Raw genomic sequence first — 19,716 nt, 5'->3', positions numbered from 1 at the left:
AAAAAAAAAAGAGAGGAAAAAAAAAAAGCTCTCTCGCCTGCTTCGAGATTGCGAGGTCTTGAATGGAAGAGCTCGGTCATTCAGAGCAAACGCCAGCCCAGCACAGCCCGCCCAGCTCCTCCAACGCTCCCGGAGAGGGATGGGAGAGGGGACGGGCTTTGCCACGGGGGGTTCTGAGCCCCGCGGACCCCAAATCAACCTGCTCTCACTTCCCACCAGGGCTAGGGGGAAAAAGGCGCCCGGAGGGTCCGTCCTAGCCCGCTCTCATGGCCAGCCCGGGGGTCGCAAGCCCCCGACGGTAACAATGCTTCGGGGCGCACGGACGGCGCCCGAGCCGGCGGCGGAGCGCTGCCTTCCCCGGCGCGGCCCCGCCGGGAAGGGGCGAGGCGGCGGCGGGCAGCCGGGAGGAGCCGGCCGGAGCGAGCGGTTCCGGGAGAGCCGAGTCAGCTCTCAGCCATCTTGAGCTGCCCGGCTGAGAACGGAGACCGGGAGCGCGTTAAAAATAAAATTAAAAAATAAATAAATTACAAAAAAAAAAAAAAAAAAGAAAAAAAAAGAAAAAAAAAAAAAAAAGAAGAACAGAGGGTATTTAAAAAAAGAAATTATAAATAAAGTCACCAGAACAACCCTGCTCCCGGGAGCCACCTCCTCCGCCTGCCCAGCGAGGCTCTGCGGAGGGGCTGCGGGGCCAGGCGAGCCCGAGCCGAGCCGAGCCGTCCCGTCCCGGCGGGGCCGCTCAGCACAGCCCCCCGCGCCCGCCCCCGCCGCCTCCTCCAGCCATCTTGGGGTCGCCCTGGGCGCCGGAGCCCCACGCCCCGGCTTCCTCCCGCCGCCCCCGGGGAGGCGGCCGCGGCCGGGGAGGGGGGGGAGGAACGCGGAGCGAGGCGGGTGGGGGCGCGGAGCCCCGCAGCGGGAAGGGGAAGGGGGGGGCGGCGCCTCGGGCTCAGCCCCGGCGCGGGGGGCCGGGGCGGCGGCGGGGGGCGGGCGGGGCGGCCATGGGGGCGGCGGCCGCGCGGATCGATCAACCGGGGAAAGGGGTGCGGACGGGCGCGCCCCGCCCCGCTCGGGAGCCGGCCGGGGTGGGGGGCGGAGCGGAGGCGCCGGTGCCGGTGGGTCTCGCCGGGCGCTGCCGCCGCCGCCGCCTCGGAGCTGCCGCTGTGCTGCGGCGGGAGCAGCCCCGCCCCGGGCGCGGGACCGCCCCGCGCGTCACCGGGCACCGCCCCCGCCCCGCCCCGCGGCCCCGCCGCCGTAAAAGGGGACACGGCCCGCGGTGGGGCCCGGCGCCGACCGCCGCCAATCTCCGCCCATCTCCGCCGGTCTCCGCCGCTGCCTTCGAGGAGGCCGCGCTCGGCATGTCCCTTCTGGCCCCTGCATCGGCCGTAGGGCCCCCCTGCCCGGTCACCGGCGTCCCTGCGCGGTCCCCGCTGCTCAGGGTTCCAGATTGCCCTGGAACCAGTGCACATCTGGGTCACAGCTGGTGCTGGGCACCGTCCTCATCGCCGTGCACAACTTCCTCGCGGCGAGAACAGGAGGGGCAGGCACTGGTATCTTCTCTCTGGCAACCAGGGACGGGACCTGAGGAAATGGCCTGAAGTTGTGTTAGGGGAGATTGGGATTGGATTTTAGAAAAAGGTTCTGGTTGGGCCCTGGAACAGGCTCCCCAAAGAAGTGGCCGTACCACCAGGCCTGCCTGAGTTCAGGAAGTGTTTGGAAAACACACTCAGGCACACTGAGGATGTTTAATTCTTGAAGATGTCTTGTGCGGGCCAAGAGTTGGATTCGATGATCCTTCTGTGTCCCTTACAACTCAGAATATTTTGGGATAAGTGCCCTCAAGAGCCTCCTATGTCCTCTTGGCTGGCTTCTAGATGGGCTGTTACTTTGCATTTAGATGCATTTCCTCCCTGTGCAGAGCCACAGCCGTTTGTCCCCTGGGGTCTTTCCCAAACCAGAACCCCCAGCACCTTCTGCCAGAGCTTGGGGCACAGAGGTGTCTCTGTTAACAGCTCTCCCACCAAATGTTTCCGCAGCTGTTTTGCGGGACACTATATCTAACCCCTGCCATATGTGCCAAGCTGCTGGGAATAAAGCACGTTGCTGGTGGAAATCCATTTCGCACTGGCAAGAGCATCAATGGCTCAAAAACAAAGTATTTACATCAAAAAATTATCGGGGTCCACAGTCAGGTTTGTGGTGGAGTGACAAGAGGGCAAAGGCTCAGTCAGCAGCTTTGGGATCCAGCCCAGACCTGACCCTTGGGTGACGCTCTCTGATGGCAATTTGCCTCTGGGAGGGATTTAGCAGGAATTCCCCATTTGTGGCCTCAAACGTCTGAAGACACCAGTCAGCAGTGTCTGCTATAGCACCCTATATCCCAGTGCCTTGGACCACCCAGGGCAGCCTGCTGGAGGGATGAGCATTCCACACCACTCCCAGTATGGGGATTATCCAGGTCTTTCCACACTGTGTTTTACAGGAACCCCCTGTGTGTAGACAGGCCCTGCCTAGAGACACTCTGATAAGGAGACAGTGATGGCTACTGCTGGGGCTCACCCCGTGTCACCCCTCGGCCACCCCCCTCCATCCCTGCCCTCCTGGGGCTCAAGTGAAAAGGGAGCGGTTTGCCGTGCAATTCCTGTGCCAGGCCTCGGAGCCCATGGGCTGTACCTCTCCTGCAGGGTTTTACAGCCAGCGGCAGCCAGGGCTGGTGGGAGCTGGGCAGGGCAGCATGAGATGTGTCAGAACCGCAGGCGACTGGCGGAGGCCGTGTGGAGGCAAACCTCTCCTCGAAAAGTCAGCGCAAAACTATTCATGACTCTCACTTCTCTATAAACACACACTGTACTGTACCAGACAGCCTCCAGTGACAGCCACCATCCCCACCCCAGCCAGCGCAGGGGCTTCTCAGGCCCCCTGTACTCCCACTGTGGCTGTGCTGGGAAAGCTGATTGGTATTTACCAGTACTTAAAAGAGGAAGGTGGATGGGATGGGGCTTAGCCAAGCTGAAAGATCCACCCTACTCCTGGCTGTGAATCTCTCTGCCCTGGGACTGGCGCTGGCACTCTGTCATCATACCCACATCTGGATGATGCCATCTCCCTGCCCATGCCAGAGAAACTCCCTTGGCAAGGGAAGCCCCAAAGCCAGGCTGGGCATTGCAGCCCTTCCACAACCAGCGGCAGCTGCCTGGAGGAAGGCAGTAGACAAGGCCCCCTCTGCCTACACAGCTCCCAAACCCCTTTCTGACAGTGCTGGCTGGCTGATGAACACCAGCAGGAGCAAGCAGCAGAAAGCCTGCCCATGCTTCAGTCTCCCCTCCACCAGGATCTTGGTGTGGGTCCCAGACCACGCCAAGGGGCCACAGAGGTGGTTTGTAGCTGAGTGCTGGTGTTCATCCCTCAACCTCCCCCAAGCCTCAGTTTTCCCAGCCACTGCCAGGCCATCATTCCCCTTTCCTGAAGGGAGACCATCATCTCCCTTCAGCAGCCATTAGTCCTGCTCTGGAAAGACCACTTCGTGCCCTGTCTCCCCAGTAAAGTGTCAGCATCTCTGCTGAGCCCTCAGTGAGCACTGGCTGGGCTGCAGGTACCCCCTGCCGAACCACAATGCTCAGGCACTTGTCACTGGTGTCTGGCATTGAGGTGGCCTGGGATGTCCCTGGGAGCAGGGATGATGTCCCTGGGCACAGGGATGAACTGGCTGCTCTGTAGAGCCAAGGTACCAAACTCATTTTAGTGTTTGGGGCTTGGGACCCTGCTGAGCTGATGGTAGAAGAAGAGTGTTTGCAGAGATTTACAGAGAGGTTGGCTGTTAATGTGACATCATCCCTTTCTGCCACAACCCTCTCCTGGGAACACTCCTGAAGGCTTTGGCACCCAGCCCTGCACCTTCCCCAGAAGCCTTGAGCCCTGTGGAAGTGGTACAAAGGGCTGTGTTTCTTGGGTCATTTATAACTCAATTAACCCATCAGAGAAAAAACATTACTCCCCTTCTGTCCCCTTCTATGTCAGGCTGTTGAGGTGGCTCCGTGTGATGGAGAAAGCTCCCTCCACCTCCTCCAAGTGATTAACATGCTGAAGTTTTTCACTTAAGTTTTAAGCTGGGTTTAAGGATGTAAGGAACTTGCAGGGTGGCAACAGTCTGGTTTCCAACACTAAATATGTCTGCTGCGGCCATCCTCTGTTCCTGTTTGGGGTGGAGGAGGAGGGAAACAGCCCCATGGAAGAGGAACAACGCAGAGGTCCCCATGTCACCTGCTGGCCCAGCCCAGGACACACCACCAACATGCACCACTTGTGCCCAGCCATGCCATGGAGTCACACCTGTCCCTCGCACACTGTCACCTTCCGGCTGTGGCATCCTCCCAGCCCAAAACCTTTTGGGAGAAGACGCACGTGTGTGTATGCAGTGTGTTTGCAGGGGAAACCTCTTGTCTCTGACATTAAAAAAAAGGGACCAGAAGCAGGGTGTGCAGCCTGGTCCCCACAGCACACAAAGCAGGTTCCCAGTCCCACAGGCACTGGATCCAGCGACATCCACATGTGACACTGGAAGCTGGGAGCAGGTCTGGAATGCTGTGCTGGGTGCAGGGATGGTGATGCCCTTGTTGGCCCCGTGGGAGAGCCTTACCCTTGTGCAATGGGTGTGCAACTGGGGCTCCTCTTGGGGCAAAAATGCTGGGCTTTCTCCCTTCCTCCCTGAGCCTAAAGCATGAGCCAAAGTGGGTATTGAGGGTTGGCGAAGGGGAACTGCATGTCAGGGTGTTGGAGGGGAGCTCTGCTTTGGTTCAAGCAAATCTGGGGTGTAACAGCCCAGTCTGAGGTTGACTGGCCAAATCCAGGGGTGCGCAGCTGTGGAGCAGGGATGATGCTCCAGGGCTCACCCCCTTGGCTGAGCTCGGGGTGCTGCTGGTGCTGGTGAGTGCGGAGCGGGCCGGCAGCTGCGGGGCTGGAGCAGGGGGAGCCGGATGAGGGCCAGTGTAGTTCCCTGCTTGGTGGGGTTTCTTTCTATGCAAATGCCTGGGAGCAGCTGCCCTGCCGGCGTGACTCATTTCCTGCTCTTGTGTCACATTCTGGTCAGGCCAGTTTGGCAAAGGCTTTCTTCTCTCCCTCCCTGGCTTCTCCTCCTTCTCTCCCCAACGCCGAGGGCTGGGATGTGCATTTGCTCAGTCCCTGGCAGGATGAGGCAGGATTTTCAGGAAACTGCGTCAAAGCCACAAAACCTCCATATATATTAAAAAAACCCCAAAACAACCAAACAAAAAAATCCAGCACAATTTTCTCTTATTCTTTTTTTCTGAGCACGATGGAGACTGGCGGCCAGACAGGCTCCTCCGCTCTTCTCCCTCCTGGGGCGGCTCCTTCCCCTGAGACCCAGGGGACAGGACCTGGCAGAAAGCTGTAATAGTTTGCTGGGTGGACAAGGGGAAAAAATGCAGCTTGGTCTCATTTTACCTTCTGCTGCCAGTTGTAGAAGTGCTGCCAGAGCTGGGCAGCCTTTAACAGGGCATAGCTGGCAAGGGCATCCGGGGCAGCCACCATCCCTGGGATTTGCCCACATTTCTTTTTCCTCAGCAGAGCTCTGGGCAGTTTCACCACTGCACTCTGACAAATGTACTGGAGGGGGTTAAAAGCAACTCATCTTAAAAGGGGTCTGGAAAGGATGGCAACAATCGATGACAGACCCCAGTGTGGTGAGTCTCCCACCACAGGTTGGGAAAAGGGAAGGCCATTCTGGCAGTGAATCCCTCTGGCTGCTCCCACAGTCTGTCCAGGCTGGCACTCCCCAAAGCCCAGGCTGTGCCACAGGTAGAAAAGCCATTTTTTGAGGCATTTCCCACCTGATCTGTGTTGTAGTGGTGAGGTCAGGATTTACAGCCTCCCAAATGGCCGTGTAAATCCTCCTGCCCCGGGCGCTTGCTTTGCTGTGTCACCATCCCCTGGGTGCAGAGACTCACACAGAGCCCCTCTCTGTCCCCAAGGCCAGGGCAGAAAGCAGCAGCCCTTTGCCTTGAGCCCGTGGCTACCAGTGGCCCAGTCCTGCACTGGCCCTTTCCCTGGCACATCCATCTCTGGCCCAGCATCCCACACCACAGAGAGGCATTTCCCTGAGGGAAAGATGGAGCTCCTCAGTGCTGCCAGCCCAGCAACAAGCCTGGGACATGAGGATGCCAGCCCCAAGTCTGATCATGGGAGACAGGATGGGAGCAGGATACAATCCCACCACCTCCATTCCCATCTGCAGTTCCATTCAGCCACTCTCCCACCAGAAAGGCCCCTGTGGTCCCTGCCCAGAACAAGGCGTAATTTTTGCAATCTTCACATCAGTTTCTCAGCCCTCCTGTTCATTTTCTGCATGTTCCCTGCAATTCAAGTCGGCTCCAGCCAAATGACCCAGTGCCACATACCTGCTAGAAAGCCCCCTGCCAGGGAGCTCTTGGGCTTTCCTGTGAAGGGCAGAGCATCCAAGGCTGCCATGCCTTGTGCAACCCCAAACCGGAAGCCCCAAAGCCAAGTGGTGCCACTGGGCTCCAGTTTGGTGCAGCTGGGGGAAACTGAGGCATATGAGGGCAGGGGATTTCTCCAGAGCTGCGGCCCATGCACTCACTGCTACTGGGGTTTAAACTTCCTCTCAGAAAGCTTAAAGGTCTGTTTGCCCACAGTGAAGGGAAAAGCAGGAGAGCACTGGTATAAATTAGGTCAGGAAGCATGGCTAATAAACTGTCACTCCTGGTTGTGTAATGGGAGCAATTATTGGTTTAGGTTTTGTTAAGACACCAGGAAGGAAAACACGACCTGTCTGGGGGCAGGAGTGCGATGGCAAACAAAAAAGGAGGGTCCTGTTGACAGAAGGATGAAGCTGCTTTTGTGTTGGAGGCATTTCTGTCTCATCCTGGTGTGTTGGCAGCCTGGGGCTTGAACAGACTCCTGCATGGGGAATGCAGGGAGGGGGTTCCCAGCTCTCTCTGTGCTCTCTCCTTCTCCCGGGCACCCCAGGGCTCCAGGGTCTCTAGGCAGGTGGTTTTAACCCCTCTGAAGTCTCCCTGTCATGATCCACTCTGCTCAGCTCAGCGCTTGGTACTCGCTGTCCCCCTACAGATCCTCCTTTGGGGACCTGTGGGGACCTGTGGGCAGCAGGGCCTGTGTGGGCTCTGCAGGAAGGCCTGGGAGAAGTGCCTGAGCTCTTCCTGCATCTGATGGCCCTCCTCTCCCTGCAGGGCTGCCAGGCTTCCCTTGCTGCCCACCACCTTGTGCTGCCCCTGCTCTGCTGGCAGCCAACACCTCTGTCCATCTGTCCCTCCCTGCTGCCAGTCTCTGAGGAGAGAGGCTGGTGCTGGAGGTCACCCAGAGCCTGGCCAGAACAAACTGAGAACCCTCCACAAACAAAAGCCCAGGGCCCTGGCAAACCTGTGGTGGGGACACCCACATCTCCTCCACGCGTGTCAGGAGAGTGGGAGGCTCCCGGAGTGAATCCAGCTAAAGCACAGCACTAAGGAGGGGCTGTGGCACCTGGCAGCCAGGGTTAGCCTTTAACCACCCAAAACATGTCAGAAAGGGAGAGGAAATTCTTGAGGCATCTATTAACATAAAAGGAGTCATACTTTACGTACGGTCCCACTTATGGCTTATAAATGATTACTGCACCTTTTAATAAATGGTTAATCAAGTGTTAGAGTCCAAACAAGTTGATGGGTTGCTTATTACCACAGTTTATAACCTTTTATGAATGCCTTCTGTCGATGTGCTTATAAACATCCATACCACGTACTTCTCATGTCTTGACACGTTGGTCACATCTGTTTGAAGTTTATTAACCCTTGAGTTGCTTGCTGAGGGCAGGCTGGGGCTATCCTGCTGTTGCTATGTATCAATCTGTGCAGCTCAGAGGGCACACCTGCTCCAGCTGAGGGGCGGTCTGGGCATCCCCCTTCATCCAATAGAGGCTCCAAGCAGGATGCAGCTGCATCAGAAATAAGTTGGCAGTGGGGTATTGCTCTCGGGGGTGCATTTTTTTTTGGCCACCAGGACAAACAGCCAAGGGAAGTCAGTGGGAGATTCTTCCTCTCTTGAAGTCACCGAGCCGAGACAGGACGTCGTCCTGGGCCGCCCGCTTGAATCAAAACCACAAGTTATTGGGCTCAGTGCAAGGGGAATGGGGGAAATTCTCTGCTCTCAAACACAGGAGGTAAAACACGATGATTTAATGGGCTCTTTTGGACTAGAAACTCACGGAAACATCCTTGGCCATCACTGTTCCTGTGCAGCCGAAGCCCCCCTCCCACCCTGTTGCAAATAATGAAAGGAAACTTTCAACAAGCTGAATAATCAGAAAACAATTTTCCAATAAAATCATTCGCTGAAATCTCCTTTTAAGGCAAGGACTGGGATTCCCAGTGCCGAGTGTGTTCCCAACGCCTCACAGCATTGTTCAGCTGGCTGTGCTGGGGCTGGGCAGGCTGCCACAGCGCCCTGTGCCCCAGGGATGCTCCCTGTCACACAGCCCAGCCACCCCTCCACTCCTGAGCCCCTTTGCCTTCATGTTTCCCCTTTTGCTGCAAGCTTCTGATAATATTCCTGTTCAAAAAGCAACTGGGGCATACGAGATGCCATGGCCCCACGCTTGCTCCAGCATTTCTAACAGCCACAGAAGGGATTTGTGCATTAAGCAGACAGGGATGATCCCAGCCTGGGCAGCAAGCTGGGTCTCCCAGGTCATCTTGGCCTTGGACACTCCTGGAGATTTTTTAATATCTAACCATGCTTTTTCCTTGCTCCCTGCTGTCCAGCCCTTCCAAAGTAGGTACCCCATCTCCTGCAGCAGGAACATCTCCAGCATGGGACAGCCCTGCTCACTGCCCTCCAGCAGGTTATGGTTTGTGGCCAGAGTGTAGAAAGTCTGAGGAAATGAGAATGCTGGGAAAGGGCATTAAAATACTCCTCCCCTAGGAAAAACAAAATCAAACCTGAGGTATGCTTTCTTGGAAAGCCACTGTGGCAATGGCTGCTGCCTGACGTGAAGCTGCAGGCAGTGCTTCCCTGTGGCAGGTGAGCAGCGGGGCATGGAGGGGACAGAGGGGACAAAGCCTGCACTGAGGCCACTGTGGCGGAGCTGCTGTGGCCTGTTCAAACACTGCTTCAGTTCTTGTGAGCGATGAGGTGACAGGGCAAGGTAATGTCATTTTTTCCCCAGTGCAAACCCTGCCTGACAGCAGGAACAGTTGCTCTGGAAGCTGTTTGGAGAAGCTGGAGCTTTTAGGCAGGCCGTGGGTGCCTAGACAGGGAGCTGGGGCATGCAGGGGGTGTCCCTACAGTCTCCTCCCACTCCTGCCAGGTGCTGGTTTCCTACGCCAGACCTGAGGCTGTGACAAGCAACAGGACAAGGATGCCTGCTGGTTCCCTGGTGTCCCCAAAACTTGGCTGGGGGTGCTTGTCCTGTGCCAGAGGGAGGCAGCAGGATCTGGCCAAGCCTGGCTGCTCTGGGACCCTCTCCAGCCATGGCTTGGCCATCGGGCCCCCAGGAATACGGGGCATTAACATGCTGGGTCCTGTGCACTGGGTCGTGTCAGGAGCTTCTCCTCTGCACCAAGGTGCTGCTGTGGCCAGTTGTGCCACAAACATCAGCTGGGAGAGACAGCAAGCAGGAGAGAAATGAGGGGAAAAGAGGGAAAAAATACCCAAACAACAAAACCCAAAGGGACATGGTGTGCTGATCTCCTGTGAGCCCACATTTCTGGGTGTTGTATGACACATCCTTGTGGTGCAGGGGCCTGAAGCATGCAGAACACTTCCCTCCCATGTCTGCACCATCCTGCCATGGGCTAGGGGACATGCCATGGGACAGGGATGTGCCATGGGAAGGGACATGCTGTGGGGGTGATGCTTTGTGAGGGGCTTGGGGGTCAGAACTGTTCCTGGGTGCCCGAGTCCAGTCACGTTGGCTCTGTCCTGGGTGGGCAGGGACCACCACAGGAGTAGGAGCCCCTGCTGTGGGGATGCTCCTCTGTTCCACCCATGGGGGCCCATCTCCCACCCCGCTCCATCTCCCAGTTCAGCTTCACAGGTGCACCTTCTTCCCCACTGAGGTTCCCAGCCACTGCCATTCACTTCTCAGATGGGAAATGAGCCCCAGCCCTCTCTCTACACTCCAGAAAAAAAAAACCACCAAGAGAGGAGCGAAATAAACAAACAAATCCTTCCCTCTCCTGGCTTGGCATCTGCTCACAGCCCTTCCATTATTAATTAGAGAAGCTGCCGGCATTATTAGCAACAAACCGCTCCTAATGAAGTTCAGAGCCGCAGATCCAGGAGGGGCTCCCAGACACTGCTTTTCAGAAACCTTAATTAAATTCACTGCCCGAAGGTGCTTTTGGCTGGGGTGCAGGCAGAGCAGCGAGGCTGCCTGGGCTGGGCACGGCCGTGCCCGTGGTGGGCCCAGGGGAAGGGTGCCAGCAGGAGAAGGCGTCCTGCTGTGCCACAGCTCCAGGGTCCCCCCTGGATTTGGGGCTGAGCAGAGGAATCAGCTGGGATGCAGCGCTGCAAAGCGGGTACTGCCTGGCCACCACAGGAAAGGCACAAGTGGATAGTTTAATTCATTAATTAAATTTACCAAGTGGCTGACAGTGAGGGTTGCCAGCACTACGTGGGGTCCCTTGCTGGGATGTGTTAAAGGGGCAGCCCTGGGCTTGTGTATGCTTCAAAAACTGGGAAGGCAAGAGGCATGAGGGGGTCTTGGGCCAAAGAACCAGTTGTGGGTGGCCTCTCTCCCCCCAAGCCCCTGTCTGGGTAAATAACCTCACTGGGGAACTCCACTGACCATCAAGATTTCCCCAAGTGAGATGGTGAAACCTTACCAAGCTGAGGTTCTCTTTGTCACGTCCAGCAGGGCTGTTCTGCACTGGCAGAGCTTGGAGATCTCACTGCTTTGCACTGGGGCTGGGGCAGTTTGTGTCTGGATGCAGCTGTGGGAGAGGTCTCAGGAAAAGGACGGCTTTCACTCCAAACTTCAAAGGAAAAGAAATCCTTGCAGAAACCCTTTCTGCTGATTGCTCCCCTTTTGATGCAGGGTGGGCTGAGATAACACCTGCAAAGAGCAAGTGCAAAACCTGCCTAAAGCTGGGTTTTGGCTCTCCATGCATCCTTTCCTTTCCCTGTCATCCTTCCTCTGAGCACTGCAATCTCCCTCCCCCCCGCCCAGATATTCCACCCTTTTTCTCTGGCCTTAAAGGCATTTATTACTGAGGAGTGTAAAAAGATTACTGCAAAATCGTTCTGTGTTACTGGGAAATCATTGCAACATTAGCTCAGTAATATTTTTTCATAAGTGTTTGCTGTGTCTCTTCTCCAGCATATTCAGTCTCTGCACACACATCCACACCCCCACAAGTCCCACTGAAGCCAGGAGGCACTTGGCAGAGGACAGGAACACGGACCTGACCTGACACTCACCCCAGCTCCCTCCTTCCTGTGCTGGTGGACGAGGTTGCCATCTCTCAGCCAACTGGCTGCATCCTTGGAGCCACGTGCAAGCACTCCCTACTCCAGCTTGTCCAAAGAGCACAGAAAACCCTGCCTGTCAGGGCACTCAGGCTGCTTTGACTCAAAGGGTTTTGCCAGCAGATGCTCATGGAAGATGCTGAATCTGGCAGGTCCTGGGACCAGACATTTTGCTGAGTTTTTAGGGGAAGAAAAGATCCCTTTCCCTCCCACACTTGTAGTCCAGAGGTCTGGGCAGGAGACCCCACTTCCCTGGGAGCAGGGAAGAAGGTGTCAACGAGGAGAAGGAGCTGCCAGAGGAGTTGCAGAGCTGAGCAGGAGACAGTCAGTCCCACTATGTTGCCCGCAGAGAAGGACACTGACAATTCTGCAAATACCTTTAATGCACTTAGAATACACGGGAGGAAAAAAAATGTTTAGTGATTCACAAAAATATTACAAAAAGTCACGTGCAGGCGAAACACACCCAGCACTGCAATAACAATGTAAGAATTTACATTAGAAACTAATATAAAATATTTAAAAACCTCTGCTAGTTTAGCTTTCTGTTTGTTTTTTGTCTTTTATAAAAAAAAGGAGGAGGGGAGAGGGAAGAAAGGCCATCTACAAGGTACTGGTACACTGGCCACAGAAACACAGGCTCCTTCCAGCCCCGCTGGGAGTGTCCTGGGGCTCCTCCATCCACATGACCCCTGCGTCTGCAGACCACACACACACACACACCCACACACACCCCCAAACACACACACATGTACATGCCTGAAGGACAGAAAAGCTCACCCCAAGGCTGCAAGGGCAACCCCAGAGGTCAGGGTTTGCTGTGGTCCCAGTCACCCATGTGTCCCCTGCCCTGGGAACCTTGCCTTTGCTCCCATTCAGCACACAAAACAAGTAGTGTCCCCAGCAAGAGGCAAAACCTCCATCCCTTTAAAAAAAGGGAAAAGTTAAGGTGTCCAGCCTGGTCTGGACAAGAGAAGGGTTTTGAAAGAGTAAACTTGGGTTTGGAGCATGACTGGGGCCAAACTCACAGCACCAGGACTACAAGGCTGGATGGGTGCAAGGAGCATCCCAGTGCAGGAGCCAGGGCAACACTACAAGCCCCTAGCAGGATGCTGCCTGCTTCCACGGGGCTGCAGATTCCCACTTTGGGGAAAGCCAAAACCCAGAGCTCCCCAGCCTGTGATCAGTCCCTACCAGCACAACATGGCCACTCACACCCACCTCCCCTTCCTCAGCCCCTGTGTGTTTTGCATCCTGCTTGCTTCTGCAGAGAGACAGGCCGGGAGCCTCGTCACCAGCACCAGGGAGCCCTCCTGCTCCCACCCTGCTCGGGGCATTGTCACCAAGCTGTGTTTGTGCAGGACCCACCGCACACGGTGACAGCTCGGGCCCTCCCTCCCTGGCCCTCGTGCTCTGGAGTTTCCGGAGCCGCACTCTCGCTGCAGTTGGGCCCCAGGGAAAGGAACAAAGGAGCCATTTTCATCTCCAGCCTCGTCAGGAGCCGAGGGAGAGGGCAAGAGAAAAGAACAGTGTTTGCAAAACACGACAATGGGCAGGAAATTTTCTTCTGCCTTTTTGAGGTTGGGTTTGTTTCTCTCTCTCTTCCTCTTTTTAAAGAAGGCAGGCACAGCATCAGGACAGTTTAAAAACAACCAGGCCCTGGCCAGCCACATCTGCCATGTGCAGCCCTTCCTGGGCTGATGATCCTCTCCTGCTATCAGGGCTCCACAAGCAGGTGAACGATGCTGTGGTCTTCCAGCAAGGGAAAGGGGTGGGGCAGCCCCTTCACAGCAGACTAGAAATGACGTTTGTGAACTGATGTGCCACTTATGATGATTTTATGGTCTGTCAGCGACTTTAGGGGAAACAGAATCATGGTAGAAATGAAGAGGTGATGAAGCACAATACACGACAGGTTCACTGCCTGTGAGACAAGTCGATACGGGACCACGTTTACAGCACATTTGCAACCTCAGGCCTATTCTCCATTTGAAATTTTGGACTCATGTCAAATACAAGGCTTGGGTTTTTTTGAAAGAAGAGAGAACAAGCAGACACTGCACAACAGAAAAAAATGTTATAAAAATAGTGGGTTTGAAACAGAGCTTGTTAGGTTGAGGGACTTTAACCCAGCTTTAAAATCTTAAGAGGTGAACGCCATAGGCAAATGTGGATTTTGAGATTGCTCTGGATAGAGTCTTGCTGATGTGCAGGCTAGCATTTATTAATAGGGACAGATGCACAGAAAGGAATTCTTGGTTGCTTGACAATTCGTCTGCCCCTGCAGCTTCACTCACAGAAAAATTAAGGCACAATGTGTTCTCTCACAGGAGGGCAGCCACCCAGTCCCTGGGACATGGAAGGGCTCTCCTGGTGCTGGAACCCTTCCTCACCTGGCCCAGATGGAGTAGGGACTGAATACAGCCCCAAGACTTGATACAGTGAAGCCAGAAGGCACAAGGCCATGCTCTGGGCTAGGGAAAAACTGGACACATGGTCTAAGGGCTTGCTCTGGCCTGAAGCTTTGCTCCCCACCTGATGTGATGCTGCCCTGCCCTGGCCAGGTACAAGCTGGCAAAGCAGGACATGGACTCTGGATGCCAACCTAGGAGGAGGGAAGAGCCAAGCATTGCTTTCAAGTGTTTTGGGTTTTTTAAAAAAATATTTCTAATGGTCCCAGATGAAAAACAACACAACCCTCACTTCTCCCAAGATCATTTGATGACCTGATGGTGTCATTTCAAAAGCCATCCAAGAGCAACTGAATATTTAAAGAGAAGAGCTTCAGAATATAATTTCAAATCACTGTTGGCAATTCCATGTAGAGTAAAACCAATATACACCATCCTCAAAGAATTAGACACAGCAGGCACCATCTATCTAAGCCACTGAAAATATGGTTACAGCAGCTACAAGACTGACTGCTCTGCTCAGATCACACCCTACATACTTTAATACTGAAATTATACATTCCTTGTCCTGTTTTTAATCAGAAATTGTGAGAGAGAGAGAGTAGTCCTGGCTTTTAAGACTTCTCCTGTTTCAGAATTACTGTCACATGCTGGATTTTCAATGCTCTTCATCTTTCCAAATATCTGAATTGACCTGCATTGCCAGATTTCCTCAAGAGAGAGAAATCCTGTACTCACTGATTCTAAACAGAATGCTTTCATTTCCATCCAGGTCACTGTCTTTAGCCAACACAAGCCCCACAGGTTTTGGGTCCATACAAACCTGCTTCAGGCCTCCTAAACAATCGAGAAAAAATCACCACCAGTGGTCCTACCATCTCATCAGGTTTGGGCTAGAAAAACACCGTGGTATTTATTAGCACTGATGACTTCCCTCTTTCAAACTACTTGCTCACTAAAATACAAAGGTTTCTTTTCCATTTCGTTCACACACAGACATGCCCTCTTGCCCCAAGATGAAAATGTCCAAACTTCACATCTCATTTACTTGCCAGTGAGTAAGTCTTTGGCAGGGTTGCAAACTTGATGTGAATCGCGAGGGGATGTCCTGTGGCTGCCCAGCTCTTCAGGATCCTGAGTAACTGCAACTTTCTTACTCTTAGATAAGTTGCTGAGAGCCAGCAACATGACCAGGGAGCTTAAGGGCTGACTTTCACCAGGTTCTCATAGCTGCTCTAACAATAAGACACAGAATTCTATTTTAGCAATTATTTGTCTAATATTTCCCCCCTTACCTAAATAGGAAGATTTCACTTCCTTCCCTTCAAGCCTTCCCCCCTCAATTGTTATCTGGCTACCAGCAAAGATCTGTGAGAAAGTGTCTCAGAAATAGACATTTCTGGCATGCCACCTGTTCATAACTCAAATACACAGAACTATATATAAATACATTACATGGAACAAAAATACACACACACACACACACACACACAAGGATACTGGGTGGATTATCACATGCATTCAGCGTGCTCCCTCTGAAGTCAATGGAAACCCAGCCTAGAGCATCTGATGAGAGTAAATACAGTGAGGAATGAGGAAAACACTTGCATGAGAAAGGCAGAACTGGAGCATGAGCCAGCTTGGAGGAGGTGCTTTCCCTGCATACAGCACCAGATCCCTGCCGTGAAGGCTCCAAGAGTTCATAGGGCAGGAGGTCCCAAGCTTTCCAGATGTGTGTCAGGGCCCAGAGAGGGTCTGATGGACTTCTCTCTGCCCCATGCTGATCTCTGCAGGAACAGCAACAATTGACCTTCCAAATGTCCCTTCTCCACCAAGATGTGGATTTTAAACTCCTTTTAATGAGAGCTAGCATCTGGAAACAAGGAAGAGCAGCCAGCATCGTGGCAACAGGCCAGCTCTGCTGCAGCACCCCCAGCAAGCTCGTGCAAGAGCATCCATGGGCTACTGTTGGATGGCTTTGGGACAAAATTGTAATTGCTGCCCTTGCCTTTTCCCCACTGCCACAATTATCTGTTTGCCCATTATCTTGTGGTGGGACACTTGGGCACAGTGTTTTTGAAGCTGGACTGGTAGGTTTTCATGGCACTTTCCCACCCACGCTGTCCCTTGCACATACATCTACAGTGCAGAAGGGACGCTTAGTGCTAACCAGGACAATGAAAACTGGCCAAGAGATCCCATGGATGAATGCAGCCTGCCACAGCACAGAAATCACTCTGGCTGGCACATGCAGATATCTGAAAGTTTGTTCTTTCACAGCAGGATTTTAAGATGATCCTCTGAGTTCAGACAAAATGACAAACTCATTTACATGTAAATTGCTTTCATTGCTTTGCAGAAAGGAAGGTTCTGCAGAGCAGTGTTGGACCCTGCATTTGGCCTGCCTTAAATTATAATATAAAAACAATTATAATAATACAAATACTACTTTGTACACAAAGCACGCCCTCCCCTGCAAACCCTGGCATGCTTCGGTAGGTCCTACAGCCCTCTAGTCAATAGTCACCCTCTCTGCACAGAGAGACATTGAGTGACTTGCCTGAGGCCACAGAGGAATTCTGTAGCAAGTCCAAGGAGAGCTTTGTGGCTCCTAGCTCTGCTTCTTGACCAACATTAACCAGCCTCAAATATATGCAGAAAACATCAAAGCTGACTGTGCTGGGAAGAAATTAAATCAGAAAACAAACAGAAAACCGACCTCAGGGTACTGTGAGGCCTCCTGGACTTTGTTGTTTGATCAGGGGAGTTAAGTGTTAAAAGCTTTTGTTGTACTTGTATTAGAATCACACAGCAAGTGCGCATAAACCACCAGTTATCTTGTAGGCAGAAAGGGGTGGAAGGAAAGCTGCACCTCCCCTGACAAGGAGTGAAGAGTTGTCACCAAAAGACAATGGGCAGAGGAAGGCTGGGGAATATGCATCAGAAACACCCTGCAGCAGCAGCAGGGGGTAAAGCTGCGGTGTTTGCTGCAGGTATCCACAGGGCCAGCAGCTGATGCAGAGACACAACCTGGCACTGCAGAGACCGGCTCCTCTGCACACTCCTTTTGCTCCAAGGAGGAAGCCACAGGGATCTAGAGAGTGTCTTTTCAAACTGGTTTTGATGCTTTACAGTTCAAACCCATCTGAAAGGAGGAAGGTCAGCAACAAGAGCCACCACAGCGAGGCTAGAGGGGAAAATGGAGCTGCACTAGGGCACAACCCTGCTGGAACAGGGAGAATAGCTGGCTTCATTGAGGCTGAGACTCCTTTCTACTGTGCCAGGGCAGCAGAGATCTCCACTTCACATGCTTTCAAGCAGCCCCCCGATCCTGCAGAGCTGCTGAAGTTGTCCCTGTGAACAAATGATCCTTTCTAGCTTCTCAAATTCTGTACAATAGCAAGGAAAAAATACTTGACAGTATCTCTTTAAAGATAAACACACTGTAAACAGGAGATCTCCCCCGCCCCGGTAGCTTTCTTCCTCCTGCTTGTGCAAAACCAGAGGTTGCGACCTTCCCTGGGGTTCAGGCACAAGGACAGGATGCATGAGAATAAAGTTGCCTCTGTTTGCAGTGATACCATAGCTAATAGCACCAAGACCAACACTTAAAACATGCCTAATTTGAGGGCAGGGAGGATCTGGATTTGTTTTTCTTGACTGAACTAGAAAGTTCATCTTTAAATCTGTTCAGCTTCAAGCATGTGAGCTTTTGGCCTCCTTTAAACAGGGGAAATACCATTCTGTTTCTAAAAAGAAAAAAAAATAGCACATGGAAGAACAGTTCTGCAGTCAGTAAAAGTTTGGCTAACAAAAGGACTCCAGAGTCACGTAAAGAACATTTAATCCATGGATTATAGGCTCGCACCTGGCAGAAATGTATGTGTAAATACAGGCGTGCAGAGCGTCTACACCCTGGGCTAAGGCAGAGGGGAGTTCTGCAGCTAGGAGAGAGAAAGGATCCTTACTACTAATTTTCATAGTTAAATATTTCTCACTCGCACTCACACATACGCAGGCTGCTCCCAGAGAGTTCAGCCTTGGGAAGGATAAAGGAAAGGGCTCAGTTCAGTCTGGGCTGGTGCTGAGTAGCTCCTCTTCTGTTTGCAGTGGTTGTGCAGCAAACTCTTTATTTGCAGGCAGAGTTTTTACTGCATTAATTATCCTGTGAGTCACTGGGTAATGGACAGTAACTTGGCTCTCCCAGTTGTTAGAATAGTGTAATTCAGCTCTAATGCAGTGGGTTGTCGAACACGGCATCTGGCAAGATGGAAACTTTCAGTTTCTTTTCAGGCCAGCTGTACTCCTTTGGAAGTTTAAACTGTAAGACAGTAAAGAGAACCAATTAATGCATATCACTACAATCTGCACAGAAAAAACAAAACTGTTGCAAAGGCAGGCAGTCCCATGTTATTATTATTTTTTAAAACAAGAGGCCACTAAGAAAACATTTCCCCATCGGTATGTTTTGGACAGCAGTGGACATTAGATAATGTGGCCTGTCTCAGCTGCCAAAGTAAAGTTGTGAGCTTTCAGCCCAAGTGCTGTTTATTTCATTAGATGAATTTTGGAGGGTTTCTGGCCCCATCAATATTTCCAGTTCCCAACCTCTCGGAAGATTTGCAGCAGAAGTGTCTTCCCTCCTATCTAACCACGTCCCTCTTCTTTCACCCAGCCCAGCCTCCAGAGCCCACATTTGCTTTAAAGGGAGTCTGAGGGCAGCTTTCAAACCCCTGCTGTTCAGAGTGGAATGTAGGTGAGCCATCAGAGCTCTCTGGTGACAGGCAAACTGTGCTGCCTTGGCTGGGGAGAGCCAATGTGCCTGCACAGCATTCCTGCTGCAGTCCTTCCCACTTCTGGCACAAAGGCCTCACAGAGCCCTACAATGCCTTGTGCTCACACAGGCACTCAGCTGCTCAGGCTGTTTTGCAAACACTGGTTGAAGCACACAGAAGGGAGATTTTTTGCCCCAGTCTGGTTTACACAGCACTGTCTGTGGCCAATGTTTCCCAAACAAGGCAAGTCCACTGGTCCCATCCTGATGTCCCTGCTCGGGCTAGAAAGTCACCCCAACATGAACCCAAACACAACCAATTCAGGGACAGAGCTGCAAGGAGCCTTACCACCAACCCTTCTCACAACCACGTGACCCGTGCCCAAGCATTCACACAGGTCTCTCAAACACAGCTGTGGGGTGGGGGTGAAGGTGTGGGGTGGAATCTCTTAGGCCACAAATCTGCCTCATCCACAGCTGAATGGCAACCAGTTCTGCATAGGCTTTTCATGCAATCTCAGTGGCCAACCTAAGGACCCAAAACACAGCTCTCCCATGGTGGGGGGATAGCTCTGGAAGCCTGTTTGCAGGCTCATTTTGTTTTCAAAACTGTACTGCATCCAGTGTGTTGCACTGCCTTGCCCTGTGATACTCCCTGACACCCTGATGGGACTCCCAGGCAGGAATCTTGTGGGGACCCAACACCACCAGTGACAATCTGCCCTGGAAGTGGCTAATTCAGGATGGTTATGAATACAGTGGTCCTCTCCTAGGACCCAGAGCAGCAGTACCATAGGCTTCCCAGGGCTGTTTGGATAAGAGAGCTGGTACAAGGGGACAGTGACTGGAAATCATCAGTCTTTATCCAATTACTTGTCTTTCTTTCCATAAGCACCCTGTTTCTGATGGGCACCAACACAGGCTCAGTGTGAGGCTCCTGCTAAAGGAGATCCCCTCCAGCTGCCTGCTCCACAGCAAGGGTGTCTCTAACATGAATCTGCTCCTGACCTTGCTCCATTTGCAGCTGCCCATGAGGGT

At 53.1% G+C, this 19,716-nt stretch overlaps 1 protein-coding gene across 2 annotated transcripts in view; it reads right to left on the bottom strand.

Annotated features, from left to right (window-relative positions):
* Positions 1-11,858: 11,858 nt before the first annotated feature.
* SUFU (SUFU negative regulator of hedgehog signaling) overlaps positions 11,859-19,716 on the bottom strand; it is an 87,868-nt gene continuing 80,010 nt past the window's right edge. For both annotated transcript variants that reach the window (XM_058028848.1, XM_058028849.1), the window contains exon 12: positions 11,859-18,225. In XM_058028848.1, coding sequence (XP_057884831.1) covers positions 18,136-18,225 — 90 coding nt within the window. In that variant the 3' untranslated portion in view covers positions 11,859-18,135. The remainder of the gene's footprint in view (positions 18,226-19,716) is intronic.

Source organism: Melospiza georgiana, chromosome 8 (genome assembly GCF_028018845.1).
Source record: "Melospiza georgiana isolate bMelGeo1 chromosome 8, bMelGeo1.pri, whole genome shotgun sequence".
NCBI classification, from domain to species: domain Eukaryota; kingdom Metazoa; phylum Chordata; class Aves; order Passeriformes; family Passerellidae; genus Melospiza; species Melospiza georgiana.
This window is presented reverse-complemented; position numbering and strand designations above follow the sequence as displayed.